Here is an 18,272-nt window from a genome sequence, read left to right on the forward strand (position 1 = left end):
ACTGCTGTTTTCAAAACTGCACTGATTTCTGAGTTTCCTTAGAATTCCTGAGCAGTACTGTACTGCGTACGAGGCTGCTAGTGTAATATAAATAGTAAGGATATTTTTAAACTATCAAATTCTATTGATTGGCCACACTGGAGGCCTGGTTCTGTTCTATTCTGAGGCTCCTAATGGAGTGACCATCCTTAAATTTGCTTCCTCTCTTTGCAATCTATTATGGAGTGAAGCCATCCCTGCTCTCTCTCGCTCCGTCTTTAGAGGAAGTCCACTGTACTGCTTCCTCCTTGGTGCCAGAGAGGTGATGGCATCTGACTGCTTCTGAGTCTGATTTGCAAAGAGTGTTTGTTCCTGGGGCCAAGGAATCAACAATGATAAAACAACAATAACAACAACATCGCTCAAACAAAAGACATAAAGATGCAAACAGACCCTTCCCTCCTCTACTCCACGTGCAAAACCTGCCTTAAGCCAAACCAAGCAGTCTTCTAAAAATAACCATTGCATAAAGCGCAGTAGTTTCTTATTGCATTGTTGAACTGTGCAGATAAAAACAGCAAGGACTGCATGTCTTTAGAAAATGCAGAAGCGATGAACAGGAAGCAAGGACCATGTTCTATTTTCATCCTTTCAGTCCTTCAGAGGCAAGAAAAGGGAGGCGGTTATAATGTGCAACTGAAGAAGGTTGGATTGGTGGGAATTTGAGCGAGTCTTAGTGCCTGTACTTTCTGGACGCATGCCCTAATTCAATCATGATGGAAGGTATTATTTTGGAGAGAGTTTGGAAAAAAGGGTCTGAAACCAGTCCTGATTTGTTCGTTACTTCTTCAGATTCTTAAGTCAGCTAGTTTATGACACCCTTGTATTTCAGCTTCTATAGTATTACTATTACTTTTCCCCTTTCCTTTCCTTTTTGGTAAAGTCTATTTAGTGTTCTCTCTGACTTTATTCCATTAATAATAATAATAATAATAATAATAATAATAATAATAATAATTAATAAAAAATTATTTATATCCCGCCCTCCCCAGCCGAAGCCGGGCTCAGAGCGGCTAACAACAGTAAAATGATAAAACATTCTAAAATCATTTCATTATAAAATTAATTCCAATCAGATTAATGGCAACCATTGGGCTCAAGCATCCAAGGTCATTGGGCTTATGTACATGTAAAGAGCCTTTCTGGACAATTAATCTACATTGAAATGAGTGTGCGGTTGTGTTGCCCATTTTGTGTGTGGATGCCAAATGTTTTCCTACTGCCTTTCATAAGCACAGGCTGGCTTGAGTGTTGCTTAGAAGGTACAAACAGGTGACAGAATCTAGGTTGGTGTCAATGTGCCAAGAGGGTGAGAGGCCACTATTGGGGCCAGGGAGTTCGCAGAGCACTAGAATTAGCTTGGAATAAAGGATTTGCTCCATAATCCAGCCAATGGCATGATGGGCCTGTTATGTACCTCCTAAGTACATAATTAGTGAAGACGCATGCGAGACTCCTTCATGTAGGGAGCTGCTCAGTGATACTTTGTAGGCAGGACATGCAGTGGTGCCATGTAGATTTTGCCGGTTTAGCTAGAAATTTTGCATAAACCACTAGAGACTTGTGCTTAGTATTCTGTGCCCACCAGGTGGCTTAGAAGAAAGTTCCTTCCTTATCTTTTGACCAGATTGGAGGAGGGCACAGAAGGGGCAAAGTATACTTCTATGTGGGTGAGGTGTGTCCCACGTATTAAGCTCCCTGAAAGAAAAATAACAATCTATTTTAATGACAGGAATCCAGCATTGGGGAGACGCAGGTAGGAGGAAGCTCCTGGTTTGGGTGTTTGTGCCACCTATGCCTTTTGACAAGCTGTACTGTAGGACAATGTTCTCCCTCTCCCTCTCCCTCCTCCAAAGATGAAACATTATTTATCTTCCTTGCTATTTGACATGTTAATGTTTTGCATGCTACTTGATAGCCTGAGAAAGCAGCTTTTCTATATTTGGGATATCAGAGCAAAAAGTGTCTGATTCAGACTCTCCCCTGTCACATTGATTATTTTGTTTACAGTGCTTTAAATAGCTAAACAGGCTGGGGAAGAGACAAGCTTGTTAGCTAAACTGCAGTCCTGGCTAATCCTCACGATGTCAGTTACGCTGGCCTCTTTTTCACCTACCTTCCCTTCATAGGAGCCAACTCCTAGGGGCTCAGGTCCCTTGGGCCCCCAAATAAAATATTGGAGGGGGCTGCCCCCCAAAGTCGATGGGTAAAAAAGGTAAAGGTAAAGGTACCCCTGCCCGTACGGGCCAGTCTTGACAGACTCTGGGGTTGTGCGCCTATCTCACTTAAGAGGCCATGGGCCAGCGCTGTCCGGAGACACTTCCGGGTCACGTGGCCAGCGTGACATCGCTGCTCTGGCGAGCCAGAGCCGCACACGGAGACGCCGTTTACCTTCCCGCTGGTAAGCGGTCCCTATTTATCTACTTGCACCCGGAGGTGCTTTCGAACTGCTAGGTTGGCAGGCGCTGGGACCAAGCAGCGGGAGCGCACCCCGCCGCAGGGATTCGAACCGCCGACCTTTCGATCGGCAAGTCCTAGGCGCTGAGGCTTTAACCCACAGCGCCACCTGCGTCCCAAGTCGATGGGTATTACCACTCAAATTATGTGTGTGCTGTGTCTCGTGATTGATTAGGTGGGATGGGGAATGCTTCCCCCCAATATTTTATTCAAGTTGGCACCCCTGCATTCCCTAATGTGTGAGAAGCACCTGGAAAAAATGGACCCCCTTTCTGGGAGAACTGGAATCAGAATAGTGGAAATGCAAACTCTTTTTTTCTTTGGCACTATCCATGCCTTAAATCAGAAGTGGGAACCATTTTCAACCATGGGCTGCGTATTTCAGGGTTGAGGGTTTGAGCCCCACATTAGGCAAAAGATTCCTGCATTGCAGGGGGTTGGGCTAGAGATGACCATAGCTGTCAACTTTTCCCTTTTCTTGTGAGGAATCCTATTCGGAATAAGGAAATTTCCCTTTAAAAAAAGGAAATGTTGACAGCTATGTAGATCACCCTTGTAGTCCTTTCTAACTCTGGCCTGTGGAGAATCCTGAGGCCCAGACAGAGATGCCTAGAGGCCTGCATTTGGGCCCTGCACCTGAGGTTGCCCATTCCTGCCTTAAATTTGCCAGCTGTTCCTGACCTATGACGTCACAGAGCAGTCTTAGGCAGCACGTAGCAAAGGTATTGCTCAGGCTGTAAATCTTAATCTGATTTAAGCAATTGGGATTGCAATTTGCTTCACAGTCCTAGCCTGAGCCTAGGACATTGGTAGTACAGCTGACAACAAAAGCTGGCTGTATTTGATTCAGACGACGGCACTTGTATCTCTGCCAACGATGCTCTCCTGTGTTATGATTTTGAAGATGAAGTTTAGACACTGGTGCCTTTCATGTCCTCCCTCCCCCCCAGTAAAAAAGGCGAACAAGTGCCATAACGAAAGGGTACCAATGAGTATCTTCAAATACAGGGGGCTGAAAATGGAACTCTGTGGCCATACTTCTGCAAGTCTCTAGGCATTGTCTGAACATATGCAAGCTTGCATGGCTTTGTCTGTCATTATACCTTTTCAAAAGTGAAAAGTGCAGCAACAAAGGACTTATTGCTTATGAGAAATTAGTTCCATTTGATTTTTTCCCCTTTGCTTATCAAGAGAAGGCACTGAAGACTGGGCCCTCAGCTAAAACTAGCATCTCTTTAGCACTGCTTTCAGGACATAGTTCCAGCAACTACTTGTTTTTCATTTCAAACTAAATTTTCTTAATTGTTGGAATTTATACTGTTGTTTTTAATGTTATTATGTTTAGTCTTTATTTTTATACACTGCTTTGTGAGAGCTCCTGTGCCCTGAAAGTTTACTGAGGGATCTTTTAATAAAGTTCACATTCCAACAGATATATAGCATATAAAAGGTAAAGGGACCCCTGACCATTAGGTCCAGTCGTGACCGACTCTGGGGTTGCAGCACTCATCTTGCTTTATTGGCCGAGGGAGCGGGCGTACAGCTTCCGAGTCATGTGGCCAGCATGAGTAAGCCACTTCTGGCAAACCAGAGCAGTGCATGGAAACGCTGTTTACCTTCCCGCCGGAGCGGTACCTATTTATCTACTTGCACTTTGCCGTGCTTTCGAACTGCTAAGTGGGCAGGAGCTGGGCCAAGCAACAGAAGCTCACCCCATCACGGGGACCTTCTGCTCAGCAAGTCCTAGGCTCTGTGGTTTAACCCACAGTGCCACCTGCATCCCATATAGCTGTGGCTTAAAGGCACCCTATTTATTTTGCATTGCTTTACTAGTTTTCAGCCTGAATTTAAACATATCCCATGTAGTTCAGTGGAACTTCCTTCCTAGTAAGCATGCTTAGGGTCACTTATTTGAAGAGTTTTATTTCAATCAAAGGGATTTAAATCAAAAGGATTTTCTAAAAGTGCTTCGGCTCAGAATACGTTATCCTGTAAGTAGTAATTTTTCCTAGGTACACAAATAAATAGCAAGCTTCCTTTCTGTATGTCTTATCAAATTTATTTCTTGCATTTCAGATTTTTTAAAGCTTATTCATGTGTGTTGACATAATTCTAAGCAGCTTTAAGTCTTTTTAAGGTAGTTTGGGAACTGATGAGTGGGCCTATCAGTAAGCATTTTGGGCCCTCTAGTGGAATCTATTTTGAGTTTTGCTTTCTGGAATTGCGAAAACCGATACTGGGCATATTCCTGACTTCCTCTCAACTTGCTGCAGTATAAAATTCTATTTTTTAAAGATTTATTTAAAAATGGCGGCCTCGCCGGCCGGTAGATCAGTACTGTACTTATGGGGTTACAGCAGCCCTCTAGGCAATATACTGTAGAAGGAAGCTCGGAGATCCTGGTTCTAATGTATGCAGGACCATCTTTCGCCAACCAGAACATTTCCTTCCTGAAAGAAAGCACACACTGCAGGAGGTTTATTCTTATTTTTGTTCTTGTCCATGGAGAGAAACCTTGCCCATATTCGAGGACATGCAATCCAGATTACATTTTTTTAAAAAATAAAAGATGGTGCTCTGAATTTCTTCCTGCTCTGTAATTATTCCAGTTCCTCAATCACTTAACAGGAAAGTAAAAGTTTAGGGTGGCAACTTCTGTCCCCCTTTATTTCACCAGGAACTGCCCTAGTCTACGCGCTGCAGTAGAAGCGCCACGCTCCATCCCTGCAGGGCTCATCGCCTGCAGCCACAAAGCCACAAGTGACAATGACTTCTAAGCAATCAGCCATAAGACTGCCTTACATGGCAACGTAAGGGATCCCTCTCCCCCGCCAACGAGCACGCGGAACCCCTTCGCCTTAAAGCCGCTCTACGCAAACCCCAACCCTACAGCGCCAATGCCTTCCCGCCCGCCTCCCTTGGCGCCACGGCCACGCTGATTGGCCGGGGAGGCTCGATGTCCACTCCTCCGAGACGAGGGCGTGACGTCACCGACGCTCCTTTCGTCAAGCGTCTTGGCTTCGCCCCTGCAAAGGAAACAGGAAGTGACGTAAGGGGGAGCGCGACGCGTGAACGACGCGGCGTCAGGAAGTAGTGGAGTTGCGGGTAGAGACGTGATAGGTACGGGCCTCTGAGGGAGAGAAACGGGGCAGTGGGGGAAGTGGGGCTTCGGGGGTGTAACTCCTGGGTTACCTGCCTTAGGATATGCTTCAGGGGCGGGGAAGCTACGGGGAGCGAGCTTGCTTGCCCAAGGGCCCCCAATTCTTGATCACTGGCTCCTGTCAGCACTAAGGGTGAAGAGGACCGAGGGGGGACCGCCTCGAATTCGTGAAATAAGGACGTGGTGTGGGGTTTTTTTGGTGTGCCGCTTTAGCAGCTCTGCGAGGAGGAATTTGCAAAATGTCTCTATAGCTTCACTGGTCTGGCAGCCCATGGCTGCTGTTCCTGGTGGGGCGGTCGTGGGTTCAGTTGCCAGTCACGTTTGAGGCTTGGGTGTCTACGGGCATGATTTGAATGTGAGGAGTTGCCGGGATTACTTCAAAAGCCAAGCCTGTTCTCGCGGGTGGGAGAAGAGGAAGGGAGGGGGAGGTTACACGGTTTTTTTGAAATTTCTTTCAGTTGCTTTATTATTATTAATATTTTAAAGGCATGACATAAACCTGTAAAACAAATAAATGGGAATATTGGGGTAAGAGGCATAATCGATTGGGAGGGCACATTTTTTTGCACATTGAAGTCCAGGGTTTAATCCCTCGTGTCTCCAGTAAAAATAGAAAATTGAGGTAGCAAGGCTCACCCTGGGGAGAGTAAGAGAAGACAGTGGTGGACTATGTAGGCTCATGATCTGACTTTAAATAATAAGGCAGTTTCATATGTCAATATTTTACTAGGTTCAGTAACTGGTGGAGTTGCATCTGGGAACAGTTTCTCCTCATGTTGCTACTAAAGGCACTGGATTACTGTTGAAATACATTATAATCTTGTTCAAACTACAATAGCATAAATGTGTACCAAATCCCATTTTATAGTTTAGCTTGCTTTGGGAAAGTACTGCTTTGAGAATGATGAAGCTAAAATGGTGGAGAGGAAGTATCTCTAGATCCAACTATCAGTTTATAGCTGATTCTGTGATTAGATGTGTAAAGATTTTGCCAGCATTGTATAAAGATTTCATATCTGTTGGCATATGTAATTTTTCTTTCTGTGTTTGTTTGTTGAAGGCAGAAAATCAACTTTGTAAGCTCAACATGGAATCTGAAGATTCAATTTCTCCTGAAAAATTAGTTGAGGGTTTGAAACTCTCAGAGGAACAAAGCAGTCCTTCACAGCCAGATTGTAATAATGTGCATGTCCCCAAAATCGCCAAAGAGGGAGTGAGTCAGCTGCCTCACTCTGAGTCCAGAGAAGACGAAGACCTCTTCCATGACTGTAATGACTCTTTTGAAGCAGGAGTGGCAGAAGAGAATCACAATAATAAGGCAGATCCTTTAGAAAATGAAATCGAGCTAGATGAAAAGGACTTATTAGAACTAGAGAAAAATATGTCTGAGGAAGAAAAACAGGTATGCTTTAATGAAACTACAAATGTTTCTTTAACATTGTGTTGATTAGCACTCTGATTTTAATGATATTTCTTTGGAAATATGTCCCATTGATTTCAGTGCAACAAAGTTCCAAGGAGTATGTCTTGAATTTTAGCTTTTCTAGTATTCACTGTATGTTTTAAAAAATGAAATCTTTCAACATAGTGCTGCTCTTTTTTTAATTGGAAATAGCATTTGTTGATTTCAGTCAAATTTACTCCCACCTACAGCAGCCAATTCCTGTTCATCCTTTTTTGGAAGTACTGTAAATCCTTTTCAGCTTAGTGGGGCTTATTGGCAAGTGTGCAATGAAATCATTGTGCATGCAGAACTACTTAAATGAATCCATTGTGCTCTTGGAAGTCATTCCATGCACACAATGATTTAGTTGGATTGCAATCTTTTCAGGGCACAGGTTCAAACCCCCCCCCCCCCGTTTTATGGTTGAGGTTTGGAGGGTTTGTGATTAAATTCCAGCACTGTGACTCTCCCCACCCACAGCTTAAGTGTCATTTGTCAAGATAAAGGAATCCACAGAGACATTTCTTGTTTTCCTATATGTCAGCCTTCCCCAACTGATGCCTTCCAGATATTTTGGACTACTACTCCCATCAGCCCTAGCCATCACAGCACCGAGTTAGGGAATGTTGCTACATGTGATTGCAAGCAGACTAATTATTTCCTCATTTTTGTCTGCGTTATCCATATTTGTCAGAGACACCGATTTTTCCCTTACCACTCCTTTGTTGTGTTTCTGTTTGTCTTCTGATTATTCTGTTCCACTTGCTCTCTGTCATCTTAAAACAGAAATGTGCAGTGTGTGCCTGCTGGACAATTGTGTGCAGGCTGTACTTAAAAAAAAACTTGTGTTAGACTCTTCTAGATTTTTAAGTGTCGTTTTTAAGTGGTTTTGTCAATCAGTTTATGTGCAATGAACAAAGGGTAGGTTGGGGAATTCTAAGACTGGATAACTAAGGTTAATAAAGGGATTAAAATGCATTCCTCAAGCAAGGCTGCTTTTTAGGGTTCAGACACAGTCATTTCTCCTTTTATATCAAGAAAGATGTGCAACAGTGACTCAGCAGTATATAAACAACGAGGCCTCTGTTTGCATTTAAAAACAAAATCAGATTCTTCACTGGGTAACATACAACTTGTGTCTAGTAAAGCTAAACTCTCTATTGTATTAAAATTGTGTAAATATTTACTTTGCAGAGTTATCTTTCTGCTAGTCATTAGATGAGCAAGGTTGCTTGTACTTACACGCTTACTGCTGGACTGCTTGCTCCATGTACTGTATCTTTTTAGCTTTTAGCCATGGTTAATGACAGAAAAATATTATCAAGGAAGTGCATTCCTGTTCAAATATATGTTTCCTAACCTGTAATATTTTCCCTTACATTCAGATTTTTAGTTCCTATCAATTACCAGCAAAACCACAAAACTACATTTTATTTTCATCCAATGAATGCTTACTAAAATTTGGAGGCATATGGCTGGGTAGTAGAAAATGTTGTTGGCCCTGATTTCTCTAAAAGAGAAAGGAAATCATTAATGCGCATATATATATGTGTGTGTGTGTGTGCGTGCGTGCTCTGTTAACTTTTCTCTAATTGAATAGGAATTTTTTGGCTGTATATATTTGCAAGATTATAACTTTCCTTTCTTTAAAAAGGAAGTTTTTTCCCACAGTAAAAAAATGGAAAACCTCCATGGTAAGGCACTTCAAAAAATCCAGAGAATAAAATGAAATTTATCTTACTACAGTTCCTTTCTGTACTGTGGTAGCAAGCTAAATCCTGAGTGTGTTGGGAAATCAGTTTTAAGTAGTATGCATGAAAGCAGAGAATGAACAAAAAGAGGTAGGTGTGTGTGTTGATGCACTTGATTTCAAGTTAAATGCAGGGTCTGTTGCCTTTCAAGCCCTCTATTTATTGGCTGAGCTCTTATGATGTCACAGGACCTGAACTAGGAAGCAGAAATTGGCTCAGCGGCCAGGAAAGTAGTATGCTGGCTGTCATGGATGTGAGGATGAAAGAACTACTGTGGGGCGGGGGGGACGGGACCTTAGGGAATGGGGAGTGGGCAGAAAAGATGAGGAACTAGAGACTAGTGAAAAGAGGATTAAGGGGGGAGGAGGGGGCCAAGGGAAGGAATGGATAGAGAGGCAGAGGTTTGAAAAAGTTGAGAAATTAGTAAAAGAGGTAGAAGGTGTTGGTGGCTAAACATCTTCCTGCCTCCACAAGACATTGGTTGAGCTCCTATGTCACAGGGTAGTCCAGGTTGGAAAGTCTTAAAAGGGATTTGGGAACAAAGAGCATGTGGTAGTTAGCGAAAAGAGATGGAGGGCTGTAATTCTTGAAAGCTTATTTTTCCACAAAAGTTGACTGTTCCTTGTTTTACCAAAGAACATATTTCAGAAATAATCATTAACAATAATCAATTTCTATGTACATTAGGTCAGTTCTTCATTCACTTTTTTCCCTTCCCAAGTGGGTGAATAGTTTTTGTGGTTGGAACTACAAGACTGAACTACAAGGCTGAACTACAACTCCAGCCTTGGTTTGGGGGAGTCTCTATTGGCCTTAGTGCCTCATCTGTAAAATGCAAAGTGACCTCTGTTTTACAGGATTCAGAGAACAAGAAATTATTTTATTTTATTTTTAATGTAAAAAAATTGTCATAAACAAGCACTTGGTAGGTTCTCCTTGCCTAAGGAAGAGCCTCCAACCAATTTGCTATGGTTATGTTTTGCCTACTGTTTGCATTTGTGGATAGCCAAGCCTCAAGAACTCTTGGGTCTTTTTGGCGGGGAGAAGACTTCACTCAAATTTTGAAACATGTCTCCTTTTTAGAAATCAGAACATTAAAAAGTATGTACAAAATAGCTAGGCAAAATACTAAATAATAGATGGGTTTTTGGATAGCTATTTCCATATTTCAGGTTGCAGTTTCCATTGTGATATCAAATAATAAGCTATTTTGCTTACTTGCTTCAGATATTTATTATGTGGTCTTCTTTGTATTACAGAGGAGAAGAAATGAGAGCACAAAATTAAAAGAAGAAGGAAATGAACAGTTCAAGAAAGGAGGTGGGTGAATTACAACTATGTAATACTCAAATTGTGGTCAGTCTAAAGACAGATGCTATGTAGAATTTGTCATCTGTGCAGGTGATTGATGCGGTCCTTATAGGTGTTTATGTAGTCTTCTTATGACCAGCCATATCTGGAATACATACCCCTGGAGAAGACTTCATTTTATACCTTACCATTGTATTTGGGAATTCTCTTTGAAGGGTTCTGGGAGTTAAGATCCCAGAACAGCAGTCATACTTGTGCTTACTTGGGATTAAATCCATTGTAGATTTTGAGGCAACTGTGCCATTGATTGTTCCCCCCCTTCAATCAGTCTTGGGAAAACAGCTCTGAGCGAGTTGTTGCCATTTTCTTAAATATGTTTAGTACTTCTGCAAACCTCGAGATTCCCCATATCCTGCTGAAAGTCTTCTTGTTGTCTTTGGATGGTGCCATTTTGGGGCGCATAAAGGTTTGCACTCAGAGAATGAGTGCACTTTCAGCAAGGGTCTTCACATTTTGTTTGACCTTAATAGATGGGCTTGCCATCACTCTGTTTTATTCTGAAGAAATACATCACACCATGCTCTAGGCCCAGTGACTTGATAGTGGGGGGAATCCCTTGCGCTCTTCTCTAGCTCAGTGCTGGGAAGCAGGGTAAGGAGCCATACTAAGGTAAAGGTAAAGGTACCCCTGCCCGTACGGGCCAGTCTTGACAGACTCTAGGGTTGTGCGCCCATCTCACTTAAGAGGCCAGGGGCCAGCGCTGTCCAGAGACACTTCCGGGTCACGTGGCCAGCGTGACATCGCTGCTCTGGCGAGCCAGAGCTGCACACGGAAACGCCGTTTACCTTCCCGCTAGTAAGCGGTCCCTATTTATCTACTTGCACCCGAGGGTGCTTTCGAACTGCTAGGTTGGCAGGCGCTGGGACCGAGCAACGGGAGCGCACCCCGCCGCGGGGATTCGAACTGCCAACCTTTCAATCGGCAAGTCCTAGGCGCTGAGGCTTTTATCCACAGCGCCACCCGCGCAGGGTAAGGAGCCATACTACTTGTGCTGAATCACAGAGCTTGTCCAAAAGTAGAAAGGTCTTCTTGCCTCTCCAGTATCTCCAAGGCTTGGTGTACTGTCAGGAGAATAGACCTTGGCTACCAGTATCTGCATTCCAGGTTGCCAGAATTATATTTTAGTTGCCTTAGCAACTCAAACAAAGTGTATTTGTGGAGCCTTGCCCTACTCCTACCTTCTCCCTTAATGATGTCTCCTAATTGCCTTGGGGTAGTCCTATCTACCATGAGCAGCTCCTCACCTATGTTAAAGATGTTGTAATGTGCTATGACTGGCCCCTAAGCCCTCGAAAGGGTTGGTTTGAGATTCTGAACATTTGGTAATGCGTCTAGCTATCCTTATGACTGTTGCTCAGACTGGGATACATTGCTTTTTTGTTTGTTTTAGTGTATTTTTTCTGAAAAATTAAATTGGGGGCGGGGGCGGAATGTGATGCTAGGCATGCCTTCAAGGCATCAATTCTTGTGTGTGCACTTACTGTCTTCGATCTTGACATTTCATTTAAACTGCAGAATATAAAGAAGCTGAAGATGCTTATGCAAGAGCTCTGCAGGTTTGTCCAGCCTGCTGTAACACAGACAGATCCATTTTGTATTCAAACAGAGCTGCAGCAAGAATGAAACAGGTAATGCCCAAGACAGTGAAGTAGCAAGAATGAATGAATGTGATTATTGTTTTCATCTTCCCTTTCAGCTATAAACTTGACACCTGAAGGCATTTTGTTCTCTTAGACTTTTTTCTCACTGTGGGAGAACATGGGAACAGTGCTGAGTAGAAAAAGTAAATCTGGGACCTCTGTTAAGCAGGCAGGTCAGCACAGTCTTACTTCCAGAGTTAAGAGGTTCCCTCTGACCTTTGGCACATGTCATGACTCATGAGTGACCAGTTTTTTCCTCGCTTGGGGAAGTGGTAGAGATGGACGGGACTTGGGCAGTTGCACAGCAGTTGTAGTTGCCTGGAGATCCTCATCCAAGCTGGGCCAACCCTGCAACCCTTCCTGCAACCCCCAGGGCAAGAAAGGCAGGCAAGGATGCTTGAGTGCCACTGCTCAACTGGGCGTGCTTCCTAATGGCTCTTCTCTTGCGTGAGGTGGGCAGGGAAGTGCTCCATGCTGCTGCTTGAAGGTGCTTGGGATGCTTTCAAGCAGCAGTGAACAATCTGATGCGTTCCTCCTTGGTCCTTCTGTTGAGAAGGGGGTGTTGGATGCTGATGCTAGAAGGCACGTTCAGGCAAACCGGGTGTGCTGTCCTTGGGAAAGATTGGTGCGGGGTGGTGCGGCTTGCTAAGCAAGGATGTTCACTGGAGACTGCAATATTTGGCTTGACCTGCAAGGCCAACCAAAACCTCTACCATACCAACTATTTAAATCAAGAGAGTAAATCAATGTTAACACTGTCTATTGCATCAACAATTTTGATTGTATTCCTAGTATGCTTTTATTTTACTTATTGCTGAATGTACAGCAGAATGTACAGCAGTTTGGTACATTTGCATGCCGTAAGTCCCCTTGTGGAGGAGCTCGCCAACAAATGCTGATCATACTTTTCTTAGCCTCTAAGTAGTTTAGCCAAATTAGTCCCCTCACAGCTTTAGAATAAGTCATCCAGAATATTTTGTTACACTGCAAACATTAAAATATGTGGATAAGTATCACAAAGAATAAGTATTTAGCATTTCTATAAAAATACTATTTGGTGTTAAATGTTAATGCCACCTCTTCTTTTACAGGACAAGAGGGAAATTGCCATAAGTGACTGCAGCAAAGGTACTGTTTTCCTGTTCTTGTGCTCTGTTAAAAGCATGTTGTCTTGGTAAGACTGTTATCTACTTGAGAGGCACCCCACCAGCGGAGATATAGAGATGAACCCAGTTAAAAATGGTGATGGAGGTGGAATTTGCTCTAATCAGTTGGCAGTTACTGACATTCTTTTATTGACATCTAATATCTCTTTGGAAGTTGCTGTGTTCTTTGTCATAGCAATTTTCTGTGGAGTTCCATAATTCAGTTTTCCACTAGCTAAATACAGATTTTTGCTTCTGGAATTATTGATTCAGCATTCCCACTTTTATTTTAGGTAAAAGTTTATTATCTGGAGGCTTTTTATGTGTATATGTTATATCCAGCCTCCCTGCCCACATGTCTCTCAGAATGCTTTTGTTCATGTCGTGTGATTTCTTCTGTCCTCCTTTCACACTTGTACTTTATCACCCCTAAAATGGTCAGTTTCCTTCATTCCTCCTCCCTGCTCCTTTTACATGTCCTTCTCCCTCCTAGAACAACATTCCTCTCTTATCTCCTGTCTTCTTATTCCAAATTTGTTTTCTCTCTCTTAAATTATTCACCTTTTATGACTTTCTAGTTTTCTTCAACATCTCCTGTAGCCCTTTCCTCTTGGAAGGAGCCCCCCCCCCCCCCCCGCCACTGGAGGGGTCTCCAGTGATCTTCCAACCACCTTTATTCAGCTGGCGCTAGCATTGGTCTAACCAAAGAGCTATCACATGTACAGAGATGTGAGGCAGAGAGACTGAGTAGCTTGTGGAACTAAGACCCACTTGAAAGCAGATTGAGACCCACAGGTGGTTCCTGGCCCATGGAATGAGTGAGGTTGGGGAGCTGCATTTGGCTGACCCCTGCAGGCCAAATTTGATAGATGGGTGGGTGCTGCCCACCTGTTAATTAACTGGTATCTTAAGATGGCAGGCGACCCATTTTTGCCAGCATGGTTTGAAATCAGACCATACAGTCAAAGGCACAGCCTGCAAAGTGCCAACGATTAGCTGGTCATCAGGTATTGTCCTAAGTGATGGAGTATCCAGCTAGCCTCACTCCTGCTAGAGCAGAGCTGCTTGTTTTCCTTTAAGATCCACATGGACACGCATGTGTAGCATGAAATCATGCTGTGTATATGGCTTGATCTTGCACTTAGAAAGTAAATCAAGTTCAAGATGGTCCACAAAGGGTTTTGATCACTTATATTTGCTATAACTGTACATTGAAGCAAACAATAAAATGATTATTAACCCATTTGCGTATGGTTCACACTAGATCATAGCTTCTACTGCTAGCACTATCCTATAGCCTGAGGCTAGCTAAACTAGAATATGCTGCAGATGCCCTAGGCTTTGAAGTAAAAAGTTTCCTACCTCAGTTTTTCTGCTGTTTCTTTAATTCTGTTTTATAGCCCTGGAATTAAATCCAAACTATATCAAGGCACTGCTCAGGAGAGCAGAACTATATGAAAAAACAGAAAAGCTGGATGAAGCTTTAGAAGACTACAAAAACTTGTTGGAAAAAGACCCATCAATCCATCAAGCAAGAGAAGCTTGTATGGTAAGTTTCTTTCCCTCCCCAAATAATGGAGTGAATAGCTCCTGGTAACTGTTGGACATAAGTATTAAATCTTAAAGGTAAAGGCATGCATTACCAGGATGACAGCCTACCATACTTTTAAAACTGGAAAAAGTATGATCAGATTACTTTATTCCCTTATTTAAGTCCAAAATGAAACTTCATTTCTAAGAAGGAAGAACTGAGCTACAGTAAGCTTTTTGAGTTGGAACCATTGATCATAGTTTAAAATCTCAAAGCTGTAAACCCCTTCCTCATTGCTTCAACAGATAATTCAAGAGAGTAATCTAGACCATAATAACATTTCAGGGAGTAATAAAACAATGAAAATTGTCTAGTTCAGAGGTGACACCTTCTAACAGAAGGTACTATTCTTTGACTTTAATTTTAGTACACTGCTTTGCAACTTTCAGCACACTACTTTGTAACCCTGAAGACATCAACCATCAGACCATGCAGTATTAAGGGTTTCACATGTATTGACCCAACGTTGATCTATCAGAAATTTGCTCCAAAGTAATGTTTTTAGGGGCAACCTTGTGTCTGGCATGCGCTGTAATTTCAGCCAGTACAGAAGCAAGACACGGTGAACTGTGGACAGTATAGAAAATAACCTCAAATCTCACAATGGCAATGGGAGTTCCATGTGGGAAGTTCAAGAGTGATCTCAAAAAGAAATTTTGGATGGTTTCCAGTTTGGCAGCATTTACTCAAACAAACACTTCTGCACCATAAAACGACTTATGAAGTAGTTCTTCACGTATAAAGTAGCATTGCAGTGCTCCAGTGAGTTCTTGCTATGAGTGTGTCCCCTGTGTTTTTCATGCTAAGTCATGCATCAAGCCATGCATAGTATGTGTCATGGGTAAAAAAATCAGGTTGTCAAAGACAACTTTGAAGAATTGATTCTCGGTTTTTTTTTTAGCGATTGCCAAGACAAATAGAAGAACGCAATGAGAAACTTAAGGAAGAGATGTTGGGTAAGTGGCACTGGCTTGCTTGTGTGGTTGCTTCCATCCATTGGTATAAAACATGAATTCCTTACACAGCCATCCCTGCACAAATTGATGACTTCTCTTACTACTATAGGACAGACTTACCCCTGAAATATCTGGATTTCAGAGATCCTCATTTTTCACCAAACCTATGCCCCATTCAGACCATCCCAACTCCACAAACATCAAAGCTTATTGAATGTTACGTTAAATTGCCGATTTGAAACTGTTGTTGAAAACGGGCAATCAGATACATTTGTTCTGATCTAGACATCTATGGGTGTTGTAGTAAGTGTGGATCATCTTTTTACCACCCCCCACCCTCCTGATTTTTGGGGTGGGAGTGTCTGCACTGGGCCTTCTTGAGCCCAACAGGGGAAGCAGTGGCAGCTGCTCATGAATGTTGCAGTAGGTATGCAGGTTGTGGGTAATGGGTGTGTGTGGGAGACACATTCTGAGAGGCAAACTCCCAGTAGATTCATATTAGAGAGGACCCCTCTGGATTGCACAGTGACCACCATCCAGAATCAGAGAAACAGTTGACAGGTTCATTTCTGCCAGACACTCGTAGCTGAGCAGGATACTGAGTGCAGAATCTCCCTTCCCTCTTGTGCTGGTGAGAAGAAAGGGCAGTGAGTGAAGAATACCTGCCCCCAGGAGTCTGACCTGTTTGGTCATGTGGTTCTGGTCACCATCTCCTTTTTAGTAAGATGCTGTGCCTCAACACCAGTGTTTACACACTATGCTGCATGCTCAGTTTGAAATTATGTGGATTTATAATCTAAAATTCTGATCAGAGGCAGTAGGGTGTAGATGATAATGCTTATTAGAATGAAAGGCAAAGCAAACAGAAATATGAATTAGTCTGTCCTACATTTCAACTGCCGAAGCTAACATTTGCTTCACTATCTGTAGCACAGCAGTTGAAAGGCAGCAAGTTTCTGAACATAATATTGAACCCCAAAATGCCATACAACTACTCTTTCAGTTTTAGCAGTAAAGCTGGCATTTGAATATGACAGAAGGAAAATGTTTTGTGCTGCTTCTTCAAAAGTTTTATCTACAAGAGCTGTTCATTCGAACCAGTTCTTAAGCCTCTGGTCCCGGGCCAGTGTGTTCAGTTTATACAAACTTTTATGTGCCTTCTTATCTCTTACCCATGTGTTTTGTTTCATGTTGATAGTTCATGGTCTTCAGGGAGGCTTTATTTAGGTTTTGGGTTTTTATTACTTGCTCTGTAACTTCTGCCTAAGAACCATTTGGTTCTTAGCAAGTTTGAAAGTTACTTTATTAGCTATAAGGAAAACACTGTTCTCAAAGATTAATTACTTTTGGAGACAAAATGATCATACATGCACACTAGATAAGCTTTGAATAGGCACAGTGCTTAACACTAATGTAGGTAACTTGTGACAGAGGACTAAACAAGGTTTCAAGCATGTGGAGCCCATCTTTCCAAATGACAGACCATCTACTGTTGCTTAAGTGTCATGAGGCAGGTGCTGTACAGAACATAATCACTCCTGTGTTAGCACTCTTGAACAATGGAATGCTTGCAGGCAATTCATGGTGGAGTGTTCAAGCAGCAAGGAGCATTGCTTCATTACTGACCTTGTACATGTTGGGAAGTACATTTCTTTTTGTGTGTGTATTGCAGGCAAACTGAAAGATCTTGGCAACTTGGTTCTGCGCCCTTTTGGCCTATCAACAGAGAACTTCCAGGTGAAACAGGATTCCTCAACTGGCTCGTACTCTATCAACTTTGTTCAAAATCCAAATAACAACAACCGATAACATAAGCCAAACCCACTCCTGGTAAAAAGTGTGGCATTGGAATTGTGGCGTTTCAATGAATGCAGAAAGAGGGTGAATTAAAACTTTTATGGCCTAACATCTTTATCTAAATATGAAGATTTGAACATAGTCTCATGCATTTCTCTTCTATAAGGTAATTTTTACAGGTGTGGGTGAATAGAGTGGTCTGACTTCCGCTGCCATCTTAGATGCACTTTATTTGGGCACTCTTTATCCTCCCTTGTGATGAAGGGGGAGGAGTGTTTGCTTTGCTAAATAGAAGAATCCAGTGTTCCCATACCTGTAACTAAAGTACAACCATTTTGTGTGTTCATGGAGTTTGCAGCCTATGTGCGTGAATGAGAGGGCTGATCCCTTTCTATTCAGAGAGGACACTTTTGCTAAGTGTAATAAAGCATTGATGGTATTGTGGTCTGCATTCTGTTGCCTTCTTATTCAAAGGAACATATGAATGCTTTTCCTATAAATGTAGTATACTGTATAAAATAGCCTGGGTGTAATTGCAGCTATCAAAAGCTGCAATTGTGTTGGTGTTTATCTCTGTAAATGAATCAAGGACTTGATAATTCTATCCATTTAGTGCTTGGGTTTTTTGTTTTTGTAGGGGGCAGTGACAGAGGCAGTTGGCAAACTATAACAACCTGTGGCAATATCAATACAAAATATGCTGGCACAAGTTCTTGACTGTGCATCTGCTGTACTTACAATACCATTTTCTACAGCTTGTTCGTATCCCAGCACCACTTTGAGATAATCATGTCCGAGCTCCTAAGGCAGGCAAAGAAGCTCTATACTTAATTCTCCATAACATAAACAACAGTTCAGCTGTTGGCAGTATTACAGCTGCTAATGAAGTAGCAGATTTGCAAACCTGGTACAGAATGAGCC

The 18,272-nt window shown here is 42.5% G+C and overlaps 1 protein-coding gene across 2 annotated transcripts; it reads left to right on the forward strand.

Moving 5' to 3' along the window:
* Nucleotides 1-5,493: 5,493 nt before the first annotated feature.
* Nucleotides 5,494-17,790, forward strand: TTC1 (tetratricopeptide repeat domain 1). Of its 2 annotated transcripts, none has more exons than XM_081899201.1 (8): nucleotides 5,494-5,616; nucleotides 6,717-7,058; nucleotides 10,111-10,171; nucleotides 11,738-11,850; nucleotides 12,954-12,990; nucleotides 14,408-14,556; nucleotides 15,500-15,554; nucleotides 17,227-17,790. In XM_081899201.1, exons 2-8 carry the CDS (start codon nucleotides 6,744-6,746, stop codon nucleotides 17,361-17,363), a joined length of 867 nt encoding a protein of 288 aa, XP_081755327.1. In that variant the 5' UTR covers nucleotides 5,494-5,616; nucleotides 6,717-6,743; the 3' UTR covers nucleotides 17,364-17,790. The 2 variants fall into 2 exon arrangements, with proteins under 2 accessions (XP_081755327.1, XP_081755328.1); XM_081899202.1 differs by lacking the exon at nucleotides 5,494-5,616 and adding an exon at nucleotides 5,766-5,789.
* The last annotated feature ends 482 nt before the right edge of the window (nucleotides 17,791-18,272 follow it).

Source organism: Podarcis melisellensis (genome assembly GCF_964234715.1).
Source record: "Podarcis melisellensis genome assembly, chromosome: 2".
Lineage (NCBI taxonomy): Eukaryota > Metazoa > Chordata > Lepidosauria > Squamata > Lacertidae > Podarcis > Podarcis melisellensis.

Excerpts from the sequence above, each read along its gene's own strand:
- TTC1 (XM_081899201.1), top strand. The coding sequence starts at position 6,744 with ATGGAATCTGAAGATTCAATTTCTCCTGAAAAATTAGTTGAGGGTTTG. Across the intron at positions 12,991-14,407 it reads CATAAGTGACTGCAGCAAAG|CCCTGGAATTAAATCCAAAC; the intron begins GTACTGTTTTCC and ends TCTGTTTTATAG. Across the intron at positions 15,555-17,226 it reads ACTTAAGGAAGAGATGTTGG|GCAAACTGAAAGATCTTGGC; the intron begins GTAAGTGGCACT and ends TGTGTATTGCAG.